The following is a 21,177-nucleotide window of genomic DNA, read 5'->3' as shown; positions in this document are numbered from 1 at the left end:
GCAATACATAGTCTATATTTAAGATGTCAGCAGTTAGAATTGAAGGAAATATGGGAAAATGGCTTGATGTAAAATCAGGGGTTAGACAAGGATGCACATTACTCTTATTCATCATCTATATCAGTGATGGCAAACCTTTTTACCCAGGTGTGTCAAACATCTTTTTTTAAATACTGACATTGTTGATGTGCCACTTGCATACATGCATTATAAATTTAACTACTTAATCATAGATGGTGACTTATACATATCATATTAGGCTATTTATTTAATAGGACATTGATATACAATCTATAAATTCATATTATACAATTAATTTAATAAACTGAAATTACTGAAATTTAGTTTTTTCATCAGAATACCAATATTTTTCAACATCCAAGGTGTATCACCTGAAACCCTCAAGTGTATCAGTGCTGACATGCGTGTCATAGGTTCGCCATCATTGATCTATATGAATCACATTATGAAAGAAAGTGGCATTAGGCCTGATATTAGAATTGGAGATGTCAAACTTAGCTCTTTATTTTATTAAGATGATACTGTACCCCATCTAGTGAAAGTATCCAGAATTCTCTAAATAAATTGAATAACAGATGTAACAAATTTGGCATGAAAATCAGCAAAAAAAACCAAACCTATAAAAATAGGCAGGAATATAGAAAACTTCAGCTGCATTCTAAATGGAGAGCCTACAGAACAAGTAATATTTCAGCTATTTAGGTACAGTTTTTAGTGAAGATACAAGTTAAACCTGGAAATAGACAACACAATAAGCAAAGCTGGTATGGTGGATAGCCAAAACACCAAACTAGCAGTATACAAGACAGTGTTCAAACTAGTTTTAAGTAATGGATATGGGAAAAATTAGAGTAGTGAACAGTTGACATCAATGGTAGAATGATATTAAAAATGAATATTAGAAAAGAACTTGACATTGTTAGCATTCAAGAATGTGTAAGCAGAGATAATCTAATTTGGTATGGTCACTTAAATAGAATGGGTGAGAAAAGGTTAGCAAATCAGGTGTTTGATGCCAAGATCTCAGATAAGAAACCTAGAAGAAGACCAAAGTATAGGTGGACTGATGGTGGACAAGCAGGAAACGTAAGATATGACAATATTGGAAAATGAGGTCAACTTAATCATGTAGTGCTATCATAAGTAGATAACACACCTCTTGAAGTTACATATCAAGAAACTGCTGATGATAACAGTATTATTTGGTCTTCTCTCCATTGTGATAGAATGCTGGATTAGCTAGAGCTGTAATACACCTCTAGCTACATTCAATTTAATAATTCTTTTCAAAGCTCTTTTCCTCCACATTTAATAGCCTATGCTGTTATACCATCAAATCGAGGTACTTTCTCATTCTTTTGGGACTTATTGAAGTTTCAAATTCTGGAACTGTAAAGTTCTTACATATAATGGGAAGTTCTTTTGGGATTATTAGTTATTTATGGAAAAGCGCCCATAGTTAAGTTCAATGATGAATGATTCAACAATTTTTCAAAGCAATTCTTCCACACTACATGTTTATCTTCAGGCTATTGCCATTTTTACCTTCTGTTTTAGTCTTTTGGACTTCTTTTCTTTGGTGCATAAGGAATAAGCTACCTGGAATGTTACTCTGTTTTTATGGGAATTTTGATATGGTTTTAATTTCTGACAAATAGCTTAGATATGGTTTTCCTTGTTTCAAAAGGCTACGTATACTTGATCATTTAGTCCTATTTAGCTGAGTATGTAAATTGTGCATTTTGGAAATGGAATTTCAGAATGTGAAATGCAGCAAGAAAGTGTGTGAAACAGGTGTGCTATCTCAGCAAGCAGTGAACTGTTAAAAATTCAATGATCAGTACAACGCTCAAGCTAGGAAGGTTACCAGCATAGTAAGAAAAGCTAAATCAGATTATGAGAAGACCTTAGCCAAGGAGATCAAGGGTAATTCCAGAATTCCCCCACCATGTGGCAAGTAAAAGGAAGAATGACTTTGGAAGGATAACCTTAGTGGGTATCTAAGTGGGCTGATGGTATTAAGATGACCAATTCAGATGTAACAGTAGTTATTGAGTGATCAATTTTCAAAAGTCTATCACCCAAGTGAGGATATCTCTGTACCTGTAGCAATAACTAATGTGAGAATTAAAGTTAATAAATAAGAGGTACTTAGTATATTGCACAATTTAAATGCAAACATTGCTGTAGATTTAGATGGAATATCAGCTCGGGTGTTGCGTGAAAGTGTAAAGGAATTGTCAATGCCTCTTACTTGGTTATTTAACTTACGTTTGAACTCTAGTGTGGTCCCTAGGGAGTGGAAGGAAGGCAAAGTGGTTCCTTTGCATAAAGGTGGCTCTAAGACCACAGTAGTTAATTACAGACCAATCACCATCTCAGGAGTGGTGGTAAAAGTATTGGAAAAAGTTGGTTAAGGACAGAATTCAAGAATGGGTGGATATGGAGCCAACATGGTTTTGTTAAAGGTTGATACTGCTTTAGCAATTTATTAACTTTTTATAATAGAATGACATCTGAGTTGGACAAGGGGAATTTATTCAAGAAATTTATGAGGCTAGGGACTTGGGGGTGTTGGTGGATAGGTAGATGAAGTTCAGATGGCACATTGCTAAGGCGTCCAAGAATGCATATAGGATTACTTGGTTATTGAAGAACACACTAACATCCAAAGATAAAGAGGTTATTATTCCCCTTTATAAAGCGTTGATACTTCCACATTCCGATTACTGTGCTCAAATCTAGTCACCTGGATTCCTTGGAGATGAGGAGGTTGTGGAGAAGGTTCAGAGGAGAGTGACTAAGTGGATGAGTGATGAAAAAAAGCTCTCCACATTGATAGATTGAGAGCTTGTGGATTGCAGAGGTTGGTTGGTAGGTGGAGAAGATCTCCACCTACCAACCAACCTCTGCAGGGGAAATATTTCTGCTGTGTGATAGTGATGGAAGAACAAGAGGTCATCCCTGGAAATTAACGAAAAAGTGTGGTTAACAAGGGTGTGAGAACTAGATTTTTTTGCTTGGAGGGTGGTGAATGAGTGGAATGTATTGCCTGACTCAGTTGTGAGTTCTTCATCTGTAAATGAATTCAAGAGGAGGTATAATAGATATTGTCTTGATAGTTTGGGTCTCCCCCGATGAGTCTACAGACTCTTTGGAGATACCCGTAATAATAATCCAAAGCCCAATTTCCTGGTTTAATTTTAATTTTTTAATTTTAATTTTTAAAAACTGAACTGTTAAGATACTGAGACTATATTCTTCACTGTTGCGATGAAACTCCATGTGATTTTTGTAATAAGTCAACCTAATATGCACTTTCTTTTCTGATACTGTGTTAGCTCTACTTACTGCATGACCATTCCAAGAGATGATCACAATAACTGCATAGTAGAGGTGTTAGTAATACCCAATGGGATAGGCAAACTTTGTTTTAGAGTAAATTATTTTGCATTTATTTCTTTTTTGAGAATTGTTGGTTTCTGAGATACCTGTTTTCAGACTATACTGTATTTAATGTTACTAAAATAACTAATTAAAAAAAGAAACAGCTTTGTACCTTCAAATATAAATCGCAATAAATAAAATAAAATTACAATTTAAATTTAATATTTAGTTAATTTACCTAATTGAAGAGCATCAGGATAGCTCCCTGTGTCATAATACAATGCTATTAATCTAGCCTACAAAAAAAAATAATAATTTGAGGTATAATGTCATTTCAGAATTTTTTATATGCTAATATAAAAAACAAATTTCATTAAAAGAATGAACTGTTCAAGATAATATTTAATTAGTGTCTCAGCAAGATTTATTAAAAAATAAACTCTCTAGAGATATATTGTTCATATGAATAATTATATCCATAATCAGTGTTCAGATATTGTATACTACATATTACTATAATAGGGAAATCTGCATTGTCTTGGACTCATTAATTAACTACATGGATCAGAAAATTTCAATTAACCATTATCATTCTGGTTTATGTCTGATGCAACTTGAGACATGGTAATATTTTATTTTTTGAAGAAAATTAAAGAAATTAGAATATCTCTACTAAAATATAAAATGTTGACAGAGTTTTTAAATTAACACTTGATGCAGACAGATAAAAAAAAAATTCAGAAAATTACTGAATTTTAAACTGAGATTGTAAATTTTAAAACTATTCATAACAATACCAGAGCATTTAAAATAAAAAAAAAAAAAAGACTATCTAAAAAATGATCAGTATCCCACCATCTAAAGCAGGGGTAGGGAACCTTTTCAGTATCAAGGGTGAAAATTGCTAATTTAAAAACTTCCGCGGTGGAATGGCAAGTTTTAACTCATATATAGTGTATGTAGTGTGCAATATATATCTCAATAAGTAAATGTGCAACATTCTCATCTGATATGGTATCTTTTAATTACAATTGTGTAGACATAATTATAACAATCAAGCAAGGGCTATATTTATTTTATTTAAAAAATGATATTTATTTCATTATATCTCAGAACTTTATTAAAGCAATAATAGCATAATAAATATTTCATCAAAGTTAATGAAGCTTACCTTTAATCTTAAACTTTTTAGTGAGATGACTGAAACTGCTTTTTTTGTGAAAGCTTAGAAATATTAGTCACTCTTGATGAGATGGCTACTAGTAGTTCATTGGCGAGATTTTCGTCAGCGAGTGTACGAAGGCGATTTTTTGCTAGACTTAATTTTGAAAAAAATTGCTCGCATTGATAAGTAGTAGAAAACTGGGAAGCTATTTTCAAGGCATTATTTTTTAAAAAAGGAAATTTCTCAGAATCAACAGATTTGTAAAAGTCCAATATAGGGAGGTTACTATATTTTGATCTCAAAGTGTTATCACACTGCAAATCAATCAATTCTAATTGCAAGGAATCGGAAGCTTCCTCTATATCAAAAGGTGTTTCAAATATTTGTAACTCAATTCTTTGATTTTTTATATCTTCAAATCTCCTTTGAAATTGATTCAAAACACTTTGACACTCATCAACATACTCACTTGTTGATTTTGGATTGTGTTCTCTTAATTTGGAAAATGTGTAAAGCAGTTTTTTTTCAGTTGGGTAAGAAATAATTGAAGCATCGATTCAAAGCTCTCGGTATAAGTGAGCAAAGAGGTCATTAGCTGATTGGGGCCTTGTAATTTCAAATTTAGATTATTCAAATGACTAGTTATGTCTTCTAAAAATGCTAAATCACTTTGAAACTTTTCATCCTCCAATTCTTTATTGGGGACACCTTTAATGTCCAAGAAAATTTTCACTTCGTCTTTAAGTTCATAAAATCACTTGATTTGAGCTCTACTTAGTCACCTAACCAAGTAGAGCATTTGAGCTGTACTTAGTACAATAGTACTTAGTGAACAATAGTACAATAGTACACAATAGTACAATGAGTCCCTATATTCAGCCTTCAAGATCTTGCAAATATTCTTTGAATTCCCTGTTGTTCAAACCTTTACTTTTAATCAAATTAATGGCCTTTGTTACTACATTCATGACGCTGTTCATCTTGAGTGACTTTGCACATCCCCATCTATCCCAATGGCTTTAACAGGCCTTTAAGGCCCACAACCTTCCAAGCATGCTTGGATTTTGCAACCAAAATACGAGGATAGAATGGTCACTCCTATGCCTCAAGGTATTCTTGGCTGTATCCCTGTGTGTTCACGGGGCCGGTTTGCCTGCTTGCGGGATGAAAAACACCAGATAAACTGGCAGAAAAAACCCTACTGCCCACGCCCAAGACCGGCTAACTTGGCTATGGCTGAGGAAGATCCTTCAGCTCCTCATGTCTCCGACGGGAATCGAACCTAGGACACTCCTTCCCCAGGCATATGGTTGCGAAGCGCAACGCCACTAGGCTAACCGCGCGCCCTTTGCACATAGATTGTCCATATGAATGAAGCAATGGCACACAATTAAAGCATTTGGGTTCAATTGACATTTCTTAAATTCATTCTTAATCAGAGCCACGAGCCCTTTTTCACGCCCTACCATGGACGGAGCACCATCTGTAGCGAGACCACTCGGTTTTTCATACGGTAAATTGAAATCCTTTAATGCCGAATTGACTATTTAAAATAAATCTTCACCTTTAGTTGTCCCCTTCATCGATTTTAACACAAGAAATTCTTCTCTTATGTTATTCCCCGTATAAATATAGCCATTTGTGCAGTATTTGACAGATCAGTAGTCTCGTCTATGGCTAATGAGTAAAACACAAATTCTGCTGAATCTACTTTCAGAGAAGTTTGGATGTCATCAGCGATATCTTTAATATGGTCAGAAACAGTTCCTCTTGATAGGCTAATATTTTTAAACAAACTCAGTTTTTCTGGACATAAAATCTCGACAGCAGTAAGGATGCAATCTTTCACAAACTCACCTTCATTATGGGTTTTAAGTTTTTTAGCAATTTGTTCACACAACACATAACTAGCTTGAGTTACAGATGGTCTTTCCTGAATAAGTTTTTTTTTAAAAAAAAAAGTGGCTTTTGATTATATTTTCTTTCAAAGTCGCTATCTTGTCTAAACGTTCTGACCCTTTTAAATTTTCATATTTCTTATGCTTACTCAAATAATGTCATTCAAGATTATATTTTTTGTAAACTGCAACATGTTTGTTACGAATAAGACAAATGCACTTGTCATTAATTTCAATAAAGAAGTATAGTTCTGTCCGTTTTTCACAAAACAGACAACATTCACCACTTCTTTTATGCTTTTCACTACAACTTGTCATTTAAAAAAATAAACTGAATAAAGTTGTCAACTGGTTAATTACAAGGCACTCGCAGTACTGCATGAGAAAAACAAAGTCAAAAGTCAACATGTTTTGACACATGGGAAAATGTCATTGCGGTAACTGGGAAGCAACCAATCAGAGAAAGTCTGAACTTTGCCAGCAATGTTCAGACCAAAGAAATGTTCCTGATTTCTTTTTAATTTAATGGCTGGCCTCGATGCCAGACGTATGATGATCATATTTTATGTAATATAGTTATTTTTGATTTTGTATATTTATTTAAATTTAAAATAAATTTAATTATAATAAATTTAAATTATTATTAAATTTTATTTACATGTACATATGAGTATATCAGCAAAGGGGTGAACTGAAATAGACTCGCGGGCAAAATTTCGCTCACGGGCGAGAGGTTCCCCACCCCTGATCTAAAGTTTCAACAGTGTATAGCAGTGCTCCATAAGATATGCAAGTAAGAGACTCCCATATCTGCATCATTCTGCATGAAGATTTGCATTAGGATCACTAATAATACAAAAACAGTACAAAATACAAAAATGTGATCAAAGCATATAAAAATGTTATAAATAAAAGCTATTGAAATGTTTTATAATAAAAAAAGGCAGCTGAAGTTATATATATATATATATATTTTATTCCATACACAAAAGGTAGAAGAACCTATAAGTACATCAGTGATGTGTGGGTTGCTGGTGAAGAGTATGAAAAAAAGGTTTGACACTTTTCTTAACAAAAAAAGTTAGGAATACTTAATGAGGAAGCCTGTTCCAGAGGACAGAAGTAGATGGAAGGAAAGAGGAGAAACAGGTTTAGCGTGTTTGCAGTTGTACTGAAAGGGATGCCAGGAAGCTGCCGCTCGTTTTAACAGACCCAACAGAAAGTAGGGGAATGATGGTTGCCAGTTCAGTGGAGCAGTACTTGCAAAACAAACACACAAAACATTGCATATGTGAGGTTGAAGTGAATCCGTAACAAACGGTTCATCTATGAGACCACCATTCTTTGGCAATATGTTACACTGTTGTTTACAGGCAAGGGAAATGCAGCAAATGATTTGGGGACACTTTATAGGATATCAAAAATATTTTAAAATAGAACAACAGTGAATGTTAAAGTGACTGTATAACTGTCAAAATGAATCATAATTGGTTATGCTAGTGCCAGTGATGAAAAATGCAATCAACACTCAATAACTTTGGAACAAAAGTTGGTGTGATAAACACTATGTAGAAGACCAAACATTCACCATAATACTCTGCAAAATGTTAGGAATAATGCCAAGAAATAACAAAGTATCACTAAAGCAGGTATACCTTTAAGTTTGCAAAAATCATCATAACCAGACAATTGATAACACTGGCCAACAAAAAAATTTTTTTTTTCTGCTGATTATGATCTGACACTTGTTTTTTTTACTAATTTGGGTGCGCTGATTTCAAATACCAAACCCATTTTTCTCTATCACGTCAGGATTTTCCTCTATGGCATTTTCTTTTTGCTAATTTGTAATTTTTTGATAGTTTTAAGGAGGCAGTACTATTTAGAGGATCAAAAAAATCGATTTTATAATATTATTTTCTGAAAGTATGTCATCATCATCATCATCATAATCATCAAATTCCTGCCATGTACCCTCAAGGGGTGTACAGGATATGACAGTACTACATGAAAAAAATTACATCATTACTAACTTCCTATCTACAATTTTCCTCCAAATCAGTCTGTTACTTGTCAATACTCCAACATTATCAGATCTTATATTTCTATCGTCTAAGGCACTTTGTACCGTATCAATCCACCTATATCTTGGTCTTCCTCTGGGTTGTTTTCCTGCCAACCTGGCAGAGAACACTTGTTTTGCTAATCTTTCCTCTCCCATTCTATTTAAGTGACCATACCATCTGAGATTAGCTCTGCTAACGCATTCCTGGATGCTGACAATGTCAAGTTCTTTCCTAATATCCTCATTTTTAATATGATATTGCCATTGATGCCATCTGTTCACGCCTCTAATCTTTCTCAGGACTCTCATATCTGCGGTCTCTAGTCTTTGGTCAAGTGTTTTACTTCTGACCCAGCTCTCAGATCCATAAGTTAAAATTGGTTTGAACACAGTTTTGTATACAGCTAATTTAGTGTTCCGACTAATTTCTTTCTTATTCCATATGAATTTATTCAATTGACTTCCCACGATACCAGCTTTGCTGATTCTGTTGTCTATTTCTATATTTAGTTTACCATCTTCAGTAAAAATTGTGCCTAAGTAGCTAAAATGTTTTACTTGTTCCACAGGTTCTCCATTCACAACACAGTTGACATTTTCAATGATTCTGCCTATTTTCATTGTCTTTGTCTTTTTATTGCTGACCTTCATACCATATCTATTACAACAGCTATTCAATTTAGTCAGAGAATCTTGCAGACTTGTAGCGGATTTATTTAGAAGTATAACATCATCCGCATAAAGCAAAGAGCTGACATTAACATCTCCAATTTTGATATCAGGTTTAATACCACATTCCTTCATAATGTGATCCATATAGATAATGAATAACAGAGGGGATAATGTACATCCTTGTCTCACACCAGATTTAACATTAAACCATCTTCCTGTACTTCCTTCAATTCTAACTGCTGACTCACAACTCAAATACAGACTAAGTATTGCTTGATATAATGCCCCATTGACACCATATAACTGCAGCGTATTGAATAGCTTCTCTCTTGGCACCTTGTCATATGCCTTTTCCAAATCAACAAAACTTAAATACAGATCTTTGTTATATTCCCATGCTTTCTCGACTATTTGTCGTAAAGTGAAGATCTGATCCTGACAGCCTCTATTTGGCCTGAATCCAGCTGAATTCTTCACCAAGCTTTTCTTCCACAATTCTTCTCAACCGTTTCTCAAGTATACTTGCATAGATCTTGCCAGGAACACTCAGTAGGGAAATACCTCTGTAATTCTCACATTCAGTTTTATTTCCCTTTTTATATATGGGTACTATGAGAGCTCTACTCCAATCATCAGGAATTCGTCCCTCTGTCCAGGCTTTCTGAACTATGCAGTGCAGCCACTGTAAGACTCTTATACCACCACACTTCAGCATTTCTGGTCGAATATCATCTACTCCTGCTGCCTTTCCACATTTCAAGCCTTTGATGGCTTTTTCTACTTCAAGTATGGATATGTATTCCTGACTGCATGCCTGGTCAGTGTTTTTTTATCACTGTGCTGTCATCACTGCTTGTTTCATTTAGCAGTTTTTCAAAGTAATTACTCCATACTTCAAGGATATCCTTTTCTCCTGTTTTCATTTCACCTTTATCATCTCTAATTCCTTTTACAGCACTCTTTCCCCCATTCCTAAGCTTCTTCAACAACCTCCAGAATATTTTGCCACCTTCTTGATATTTATTTTCTATATTCTTGCCAAAGTCCTCCCATGACTTTTGTTTAGCTAGTTTTACACACTGTTTAGCTTTCTTACATTTGTCTCTGTATTCTGTAAGAGTAAAAGCTGACTTATTTGCCAGGAACTTTTGATATGCTTTCTTCTTTTCCATCACTGCCTCTTTAACTTCCTGTGTCCACCAGGGAGTTCTGATTTTTTTATCTTTGCACACAACCTCACCACATGCCTCTCTGGCAGAATCAATCAATGTTTCCTTCAGAGTTTGCCACTGAATCTCCAAGGTTTGATTCCTGTTCTCAAACTCTTTCATTTTCTTTTCAATAATATTTCTGTATTTTAGTCTACAGTTTACATCTGAGAGCTGCTCAACTTTTATTCGCTTTAAAACTTTCTTACATGTTTTCAATATGAAATTCAATTTTATCCTGCTCAAGACTAAATAGTGATCACTTCCAATTTCAAATCCTCTGTACACTCTGGTGTCCTGCACCAGGGAGAAAACATCACTATCAACAATAACATAGTCAATGAGACTTTTCTTATTCCTAGCCTCTTCTCTCCATGTGAATTTGTGCACATTTTTATGTTGGAACATGGTGTTAGTAATAACCAGTCCATGTCCTGAGCAGAAATCCAACAGATATTTGCCATTATTATTAGCTTTGCTCTTTTCTCCAAATTTTCCCAAAATATTTTTGTATGTCTCACAATCATTTCCTACTCTACTATTTAGATCCCCAACAAGGACCAACTTTTCCTTTTTCATTGTGTCAGTTGCTTTTTCTAAAGCCTCAAAAAATTCCTCCACTTCTACCTTAGTAGAGCCTTCTGTGGGACCATAGGCACAAACAAGTCTCATTGTCCAGTTCCCCATTCTCATATTTGCCCACATTACTCTACTTGAGACTGACTGCCATTCAAGAAGATTAGCCTCGTATTTTGTGTTGAATACTATGGCTACTCCTTCTTTTCCTTGATTGTTATTGCCTGAATATAACATTTTGAATTTATTGCTCAGAAAGATCTCACCAGTTTTGGTCTTTTTTGTTTCAGTCACCCCTATTATGTCGATCTGGTACTTATCTAATTCCTCAGCTAGCTCCATTTCTTTGCCATTCAGGCTTCTTACGTTGATAGTACCGATCTTTAACTCTGGTGATGTTGAGTTGGGGTTTGTTTTCAGATTTGTTCCAGTAGCTGACTTTTCGCTGTTCGCCCTGGTTCCCTGGCGAAAACAACGGGGGCCTTGTTTAACCGGGCGACGCCCCAGCCGGCATGAAATTTTGTCATGTTGTACCATCATTTTTTATTTTGGTTTAACCAATAAGAATACAATTTGGTCGGCTAAATCCCAAATTGCCAGCCCATCCTCGTTACTTTTAAAAATCTGTTCCTAGCTTTTTATCAAGAAATTCGAAAAATTCCCGAAGATATAGCCTATTATTCAAAGCGGTGCACAGATCAGAATCGGAGCGCTCACCGTTGTCGCTTGTTAGTAAACGAATAAATGCGTAAGAACCTGCAACGGCACATACTGGCGCTTTGAATGCGAGAGAGGCCGATAACCGACCTAATACATTTAGGTGACGAAAAGTAGGCAATAACAACTGCCTAAAACAAATGAATGCTATATGCATCATAGTGGACAAAGAACGATCGAAATCAGTCAATCGTTAATCGATCGTGAAAGTATGATGAGCGCTTATAACGTTTCAATAAAGTCTCTGATTTGTTTTGTCTTGTTATTGCATGTTAGTCGGCAGTGAAGAAAATACATCATGTCTACTACTCGAAATTGTGTCAATAGTGTAGATTCCTTCTGCTACATTTGTGGCAGCTTTACTGTTCCCAGTCAAAGGACAAATATCACTGATTTCGTTAAGAAAGTGTACTTTGCATACTTTGACGTAAAAATTGCAGATCAGGACAAGTAATGGGCTCCAAATAAAGTGTGTAAGTCATGTGTAGAAAATTTACGACAGTGGAGCAAGGGAAAACACCAAAAATTAGCTTTTGGCATTCCAATGATTTGGCGTGAACCAAAAAATCACGTAGATGATTGCTATTTTTGTTTATTTTGTTTAGTTCAGACTTCTGGTTATAATAAGAAGAATAAGAAAAAAATTGTGTATCCAAATCTCGACTCAGCAATTTGGGCAGTTGCTCATTCCAATGAAATAGCCGTGCCAATTTATAAAGGACTTCCTTTACTTGAGAACGAGCATGATCAGGATATACCAGATGTTCTTGAGGAGCAAGACCCGGATGTTGATTTAGACAATGAAAATTTAATTTCTAGTTCTGGACTGCAACGTTTTACTCAAGCGGAATTGAATGACTTAGTAAGAGATTTGGGCCTATCAAAGGAATCATCAGAATTGTTAGCTTCAAGATTAAATGAAAAAAACTTACTGGAGCAAGATACAAAGATAACTTTTTATCGTAGCAGGGAAAGTAATCCTGTACAATATTTTAAACATGAGTGTGGGTTTGTTTACTGTAACAATGTGTCAAGTTTACTAACTGAAATGAATGTTGTACAATATCATTCAAATGAGTGGCGTTTATTTATCGACAGTTCAAGCAGGTCTCAAGTGTGTCTTACTACACAATGGGAATGTATATGGCTCAATTCCTATTGGCTATTCAGTCCACTTAAAGGAAACATATGAGGACATTAAAAAGGTTCTGTAGTTATTAAAATATACAGACCATAACTGGATCATCTGTGTGGATCTTAAAATAGTGAACTTTTTACTTGGCTTTCAAAGAGGATATACAAAGTTTCCGTGTTTTCTATGCTTCTGGGATAGTTGAGCTAGAAACCAACACTGGAGTCAGAAACACTGGAGAACAGAATGTTATAAATCAACCTTTAATCGACAGAGAAAAAATCATTTTTCCACCTCTACACATCAAACTAGGTCTTATGAAGCAGTATGTTAAAGCTTTAGATTTACAAGGTGACTGTTTCCAATACATATGTGAAAAATTTCCACGACTGTTATGAAAAAATTAAAGCTGGTGTATTTGATGGACCGCAAATTAGAACTTTAATGAGAGACCCAAATTTCATCAACTCTATGAACAAAATTGAGAAAGAGGCCTGGACTTCATTTACGATGGTTGCAAATAATTTTCTTGGAAACAAAAAAGCGTGCAATTACAAAGATCTAGTGGAAACAATGCTTGAAAATTTCCAGCGCCTAGGTTGCAACATGAGCATAAAGCTTCATTTTCTATGCAGTCATCTTGATAAATTTCCCGAGAATTTAGGTGCTGTAAGCGATGAACAAGGCGAAAGATTTCATCAAGACTTAACTATGGAAGATCGGTACCAAGGAAGATGGGATTCTCACATGATGGCCGACTACTGTTGAAGTATTCAAAGGGATTGCCAAAACAGAACACACAGCAGAAATTGTTACAAACAAAAATTTATTCCCTGAAACTCATGTGTAAGTAAAATTGTTAAGTAGTTATGTATCTAATTATTCGGCCTCTCTCGCATTCAAAGTGCCAGTATGTGCCATTGCAGGTTCTTACGCATTTATTCATTTACTAACAAGCGAGAGAGCGGTGAGCGCTCCAATTCTGATCTGCGCACCGCTTTGAATAATAGGCTATATCTTCGGGAATTTTTCAAATTTCTTGATAAAAAGTTAGGAACAAATTTTTAAAAGTACATACTTTCAGAAAATAATATTAAAAAATCGATGTTCTCGATCCTCTAAATAGCACTGCCTCCTTAAAACTATCAAAAACTTACAAATTAGCAAAAAGAAAATGCCATAGAGGAAAAACCTGACGTGATAGAGAAAAATTGGTTTGATATTTGAAATCAGCACACCCAAATTAGTAAAAAACAAGTCTCATATAAAAGTCGGCAAAAGTTGTGTTGGACTGTGTAATGGAACAAATGTAAAAAATGCTCAACTGCAATGAGGTACGAAATGTATTTGATTACAGATTATATAGTCTTGAATTATGCAAGGTCTTCAAGAACACATCTCTAACATAAAATACACTTACACTATATTAAGATTCACTTTACTAATTTATTGGTATATAAATAATTCTGCTGTAGAGTGAAGGATATTGTGAATTAGTATTTAGAATCTTGACAAAAATGTATCATACCAACTTCATTTTGGTTTAAATTGAGCTTTTTGTAAGGATATAATAGAGGAAAGGGTAAAAAAAAAAAATTTTTGAAATTATGCAAGATAATGCAAAAAAAAAAAAATGATGCAAAACTGCTAAAAATGAACCCAATTTCATGAAATTAGGCATCTAATATTATTATTATTATTCAGGCCTCCATGGAGTCAAAAGACTCATCATGGGAGATCCTTTCTAAGAAACACAAGTCTATCAAGACTCATTGAGCGAGGTCCCTCCTAGGAAACAAAGTCTATCATACCACTCCTTAAATGCATTGACCATTCTCGCTCTCACCACTCCATCAGGCTCTCACCCTCTTTCTCAGAGTTTCCTTTCTGAACTTCCAGGGATATCTGTAATGAAATTTTCTGCGGCATTTCTATTTGGGATTAAAGCACTATTTGCAAGCACAAAACATTTCATAGTGATACAAAGCAATAATTCCACTCCAGCTACATGAAATTTAATTATATTTGGTATGCAAAATCTCTACTAATGTCATTCATGTCAACTACGTTTTGGTTTCAACCAAATCATTCTTAATGGCAGAATCAAGCAAAACAATCTGAAGCAATACAAGATAACTTGCAGGTGACAACTCATTATATATTATACTATTTGTTAGCATAACAAATTATAGTCACTACAGTTAAAATAAAACTGCCCAAAAAAGCCAACATAAACCTTTCAAAAAATATCAGAAATGCAACAAAACAATTACAAAAAACAAAAATATTCCTCCTTCAAAAAAATAAAAATCAATAAATAAATTTGTAAAAAAAACTTCCACATCTCAGTATTACCATCTAAGCACCACTCTGCTTACCAGCATCCAAAGTTAACATCTGTTAGTCATCACTGAACCTCAACTGGCATCAGTTACAAATGTCTTTTGTCAGATCTAAATATTCCATACCAAAAGTAATCAGATGTGGAACCACTTCACTTGGCTGTCTTTATTTATCTTTACTGCTCTTTCTAATAATTCTGATGACTAATATTGATCATTTCCAATTATCTCTGAAAGTTCAGCACATGCACTCTTATTGCCAACTGGCAAAATTGTAATCTTCCTCATTTATTTCTATGTCCATAATTCACACATACTTAAATTTCACAGACCAAGATGGAAAAGAAACTGAACTGTTTGTTGTCAGTAATGATCTAACACAAATTGTCCACTAAATACTAAATAATTCTCACCATTCTCCCAACACCTTGAAACTTTTCTTAACTAGCTTCTCTCTCCAAATATATTGTTGATGTTAGTTCTCCTTTTAGCAACTTTGTCCATGTTTCTTTTCCCACAGATTATCCCTTTCCCAGACAATCTCAGTTTCATGAGAGCGCAAACTGGAAAATCTTTTGGGATTTCTTATACCACTTTTCCATAGTATGATTATTGTTTCTTTCTCTTCTGATCCAAGCACTTGTTCCAATCAAATAAATGAAATTCTTCTTGCTGGAATTAGTGCCTTTATTCCCAACTATAACTCCCCCCCCATCCAAGCTGTGGCCCCAAGAAATGTGGCAAAGCAAATTAACATGAAAATTCGGTATATATTCAATGGCTCATGTTAAGAACTCCAGCTTCTCACTCAGCTTACAGTCCACAATTTGGAAAAAAAAACACCAAATCCAAAGCAGACTGTAAGAGCCAAATGCACTAACCTTGCCTCCTGTTTAAATACCAATCAAACCTTCAGATCCCTTTTCAAGGTTGTTGGGCAAAACTTCTGCCCCTGCTTTTACTTCTCTCTCTCATCCCAATGGCTTAATGGTAACTTATCCTAAATATAAGGCAGACATCCTGGTATCAGTCTTTATCTCTAATGTCTAGATGATCAAGACAAATCTCTTCCACTATTCCACAACCTAACAACAGAATGTATCTTTTGATCTTTCATCAGAAGGGCATCAGAAAAATACTTAATAATCTTGATACTAATATGCATTATAGTCCAGATGGTATTCCTCCAGTTGTGGTTAAATCTTGTGCTAAATATACCTTGAATAGGAGGGAAACAAACAATATCTACAAATTGACTATATCATTACTAATCAGAACTAGATCCACGTATAAAAGATGTACATGTTTCCAGAGGAAACAATTTTTTTTTTTTTCAGATCATTATTCATTTAGTAGTTTTTAAAATAGAAATACTAACAAAATGCAGAAAAAAAAGTAAATATGATAAAATAAGTATACAAAGTATATCTATTACAAGAAAAAAGCATTAGAATGCTGTATCAATCATAGAAGATAGAGAAGAAAAATGAAAAACTTCAAGATAATTCATAAAGTAGCCTCTGAAGTAATTGGAAAGAAAAATAAAAAATATTATAATTGAAACACAGATATAGAAAATGTAATAACAAGTGGCATACAAATCATTTTTTCAAAAACATACAAAGGAAACAGAAGAAATAAAAATAAGCAAAATAAATGTAACTAAAACCATAGTATAGAAAACTTACCAAAACATTATCTACAAAATATTAAGGAAATTAAACAATGAAGAGGTATAGCACAAATCAACATAATACAAGAGAAACAGTGGATGGAGCATTGTAAGAATTTATGTGATTGATCCAAATTTATTAATGGAAAATAACTAAAGAAATCAGTACTAATATAGAACTAGCTAGATTGGAATAACTAACAAAAGCAGTAAAGGCACCAAAAAAACTGCAAATCAACTGGATTAGATGGCACAAATACACAGCTGTGAAAATGTGGTGGAGAATATTTACAAAAAGATTCTTAAAACTGATAACTGTTGGAGGAAATGTGAGGTTTTATCAGAATGGTCATTATAGATTGCAGAAATTGCAGAGGAATAAGTTTATTAAATACAGATTATGAAATTTGCAGTAAACATTGAATGAAAGACTTAGAACAAACCAAATGACGAGACCTCAATAAAGGTCGAAACCAGTTCAGGTCTGGCTCTGAGTGTTTGGGGGGGAAGGTTTTTGCCTGTCTCTGAGTGGGGCCACTGCTGAGATTATGGCTCTGCTTGGTGTTGGGGTGAGCCTGTCACTGAGTGGAACAACGTGGAGTTGGGTGATCTTTCAGGATCGTCTTATTTTTAGAGCCCGCTTTAAAAAAAAAAAAAAAAAATGGCCACCTAGGCTGGCCGAGTGGTGCAGGTTCGAATCCCGCCATGGACTTAGATGTTTGTGATTGTCTGTGGCAATACTAGTGGTAGTGATCAGCGATAGGTGGCGTTGGTGTAGTTGCAGTCAGTTGGTGGATTGTGAGTGGTGGAGACAGAGTTGTAGAGTGGATGCCCTCCCTCGATGAGTCTTTGGACTCCATGGAGGTGATAAATGATAATAATAATAAAACATTATTGAAAATAAACAAGAATTTAATTTGGAAACTGACATGATCTTTATAAATTATGAAAAAGCTTTTGATAAAATACAGAGAAAAAGTATGTAGCATAATGAAAAAACAAAGATATCCATTGCATTTGGTACAAGCCATAGAAAGTTTATATAAATTTACAAAAAATAGTTAGGTAATAAATTATCATAAAAGATCGAAATTAATCAAAGTGTTAGATAATATGTAGTTTATCTCCAACTCTCTTCAATAAAGGGAAGAGTTTGTTGCCTTGATCATTATGTTGGGACCTCAGATTGTAGGCATTAATGAGACTTGCTATCATAATCGGACATACTAACGTTAGCAAGGATAGACAGGACAGGAGAGGAGGGAGCATGCTACTAATGATATCGGATGCCTTGAATCAATTAGCGTTGAGACCTATGATTGTAATACTAGTAACAGTTTTTCATGTGGCAGAGAGTTTGAAGCCATCTGGTGTGAGGTGGAATCCAACAAGATCAAATGCATAGTGGAGTATTGTTACAGACCTGGTGGATCAGTTGTTAGTGATGAAGAAATGCATCACCGAATAAAGACTATGGATGCAAAAAGAGTAATCATAATGGGGGATTTTGATTATCCAAACATTAATTGGGTAGCAGTAAAATCTCATGAGAAGAATGAAACCGAATTTATTGAGCTGTTGTGAGACAACTTCCTCAAGCAGCATTTGACAGAAGGAACTCAAGGTCAAAGAGTGTTACATTTGAATATAATGTTGGAGGCATTTCAGTTAAAGACTTAATTATCCCGATTCCGGTTGGTGACAGTCATCATGTAGTAATCACTTGGGAAGTGAGTAAGTTTATGAATATTCCATTCAGAAAAGGTTACATACTGAACTACAAAGCAGGAAATTATGACCAACTGAGGAGTATACTTAGTTCAGAGTAATGGTATAGATTGCTAGATGGGAAAAATAGCGACATGGGAAATGTTTAAAAAATACTTTAATGATGGGATATCAGAATGTGTTCCCAGAGTTCGAAGAATAAATAGAGTAGGAGTCAAATGAATGTGTAATTTTATTAAGCAAGAGATTCATAAGAAAAGGATGATGTGGAAGGAATACTATGTCATAAGGATGATGTCCGTTATGAAAATTATAAGATGCAGGCCAGAAGAGTCAACTGTTTTATGGAAAGCTATGTCTGCATATGAAAAGAAACTGGCTTTGCTAGCTAAAGACAATCCCACAGAATTCTATTAATATGCTGCAAGTAAAAGAAAGAATGAATATGAAGGAAAAACTCTAATGAATACCGATGGTGTGAGGGTGACAGATGTAGAAGAGGATGTTCAACTAACAAGTACTTATTTTGCTAAAAGTTATCGACCTGGTGCATGCAACATTGAGTTCACTAATAATACCTCTTGACTGGATAAAGAAACTCAGGTGTATGAAGAGCAGGAATTAGAGCTATTGCACAAACTAAATAAGAATTCAAATTCAGCAATAGGAACTAATGGGATATCAGCATGGGTGCTAAAAGTGTTCAGCTGAACTGGCTATTCCTTTGACAAGGCTATGTAATTTGAGTCAGAACAGGGAAGATTCTGCAGGAGTGGAAAGTGAGTATGGTAATCAATTACACAAGGGTGGTGCAAAGACTGATGTACCCAACTATTAACCAATCAGAGTGGTGGTTGTGAAGATTTTGGAAAAACTGGTTACGGCTCGCATTCAGAAATGGGTTGACAGAGAATCTCTACTTTGCAATGAACAGCATGGGCTTATTAACGAAAGGTCATGTTTTAGCAAATTGCTCACATTATATAATAATCTTACCAATGAGCTAGACAAGGGGGGAATGGATACACCATGATACTTTTGAATTTTGCTAAGGCATTTGACAGAATACAGTATGGAAGACTATTGCATAAATTAGAGAATATAGGTTTGGATTATAAAATAATAGCATAGATAAGAGAATAGCTGACTGACAAATATCAAAAAGTGGTATATCAGATATGTGAGTCTGCAAGATTTAAAGTAACCAGTGCTGTATCACAAGGCTCAGTCCTTGGTCCACTGTTATTCAATCTGTATGACACTGGGAAGGATTTGACAGGCAACATACACTATTTGCTGACAATGCAAATATAGGTAGGATAATCAGGAATGCTGCTGATATGCAGTACTTGCCGAATGAATTGAATAGGCTGGAATTGTGGAATGAGAAAATGCATGTCAGTTCAATGTCAGTAAATGTAAAGTCATTCACTTTGGCACAATTAGATATTCATATTATATTATACTAATGGGATTATACTAGAAGAAACTGATCAGGTTAGGGATCTTGATTGCAAATACAATTCAAAAGATAATTGCAATGCTGAAATGAATTTTTCCCCCTAAAAATAAGGATGTCATTTTGCCTCCTCTTTACAAGGCTTTGATAAAACCTCACTTGGATACTATTGAGTGCAGGTCTGGTCTCCTGGTTTCCGATGTGATTCTGATACAGAGGAGAGAGTGCACAAAGGAGAGAGTTAAAAATGATATCAGGATTGTTGAATTCTGATTATGAAGACAAAATTGAGAATTTGTAGACACTAGCAAGAGGAGAAAGAGGGTTGATATGATTGAAACTTACAAACTTCTGAAAGAGTTGCATAGGATTTCAGTTGATGGAATTTTTCATTTTATGGAGGGTGGAGAAAGGACATCCTTGGAAACTGAGAATGAAGGCCACTAAAAAGGGAGTGAGGACTAGATTTTTCTCTCATAGAGTGGTGTGTGATTGGAATGGATTACCACTGGATGTTGTGTGTGCAAGCAGTGTGAATGAATTCAAGAACAAATATGATAGCTTCTGTGTAGTATGTGGCCCCCCCTTGATGAGTCCCTGACTCCCTGGAGATCACCCTTAATAATAATATATTGATCAAATATGGAACACAACAATAAAACCAAGTATACATTTTACTAGAAGAACTTATCAATACTATGTTGTATGACCTTCAAAAATTAGTTCATGAATTAAACAAAATAAGCCAACAATAAAATTTAAAAATTTCACAAAAGAAAATGAGTCGCATCATTCAAAGGTTGAGATCATGTTAGATCAAAAATAGTCATAAAAAAAAATAACTGAAAGTGACACAGTTTAATTATTTAGGCTGCATAATAACATATCTGAAAGATAAAAGATACACATGAAAAAATAAAGAAATTTCAGAAAATCTGTGGAACAATTTAAAAAAAGATGAGAAACTCAAATTTTATAAAGTAATGGTTATCCCACTCTATTATATGATTCCGAAATATGGATTGTTAAAAAAAAAAGAGATAAAATACAAGCTGCAGAGATATTTTTAAGAGCAATTAAAGGATGCACAAAAGCCATCAGAAGATAAATATTTGCAAACTAAAAAGATTCATGA

The 21,177-nt window shown here is 34.6% G+C and overlaps 1 protein-coding gene across 1 annotated transcript in view; it reads right to left on the bottom strand.

Moving 5' to 3' along the window:
• Positions 1-21,177, bottom strand: part of LOC150105429 (26S proteasome non-ATPase regulatory subunit 11-like) — a 324,220-nt gene that overhangs the window by 174,718 nt on the left and 128,325 nt on the right. The window contains exon 5 of the mRNA XM_090393957.1: positions 3,647-3,704. Within this exon, the coding sequence (XP_090250083.1) occupies positions 3,647-3,704 (58 nt within the window). The remainder of the gene's footprint in view (positions 1-3,646; positions 3,705-21,177) is intronic.

Source organism: Typopeltis vanoorti, chromosome 6 (genome assembly GCF_054136105.1).
Source record: "Typopeltis vanoorti isolate ZY-2024b chromosome 6, IOZ_Tvanoo_1.0, whole genome shotgun sequence".
NCBI classification, from domain to species: Eukaryota; Metazoa; Arthropoda; class Arachnida; order Uropygi; family Thelyphonidae; genus Typopeltis; species Typopeltis vanoorti.
The sequence above is the reverse complement of the archived record's forward strand: the minus strand, read 5'-3'. Positions and strand labels throughout refer to the sequence as shown.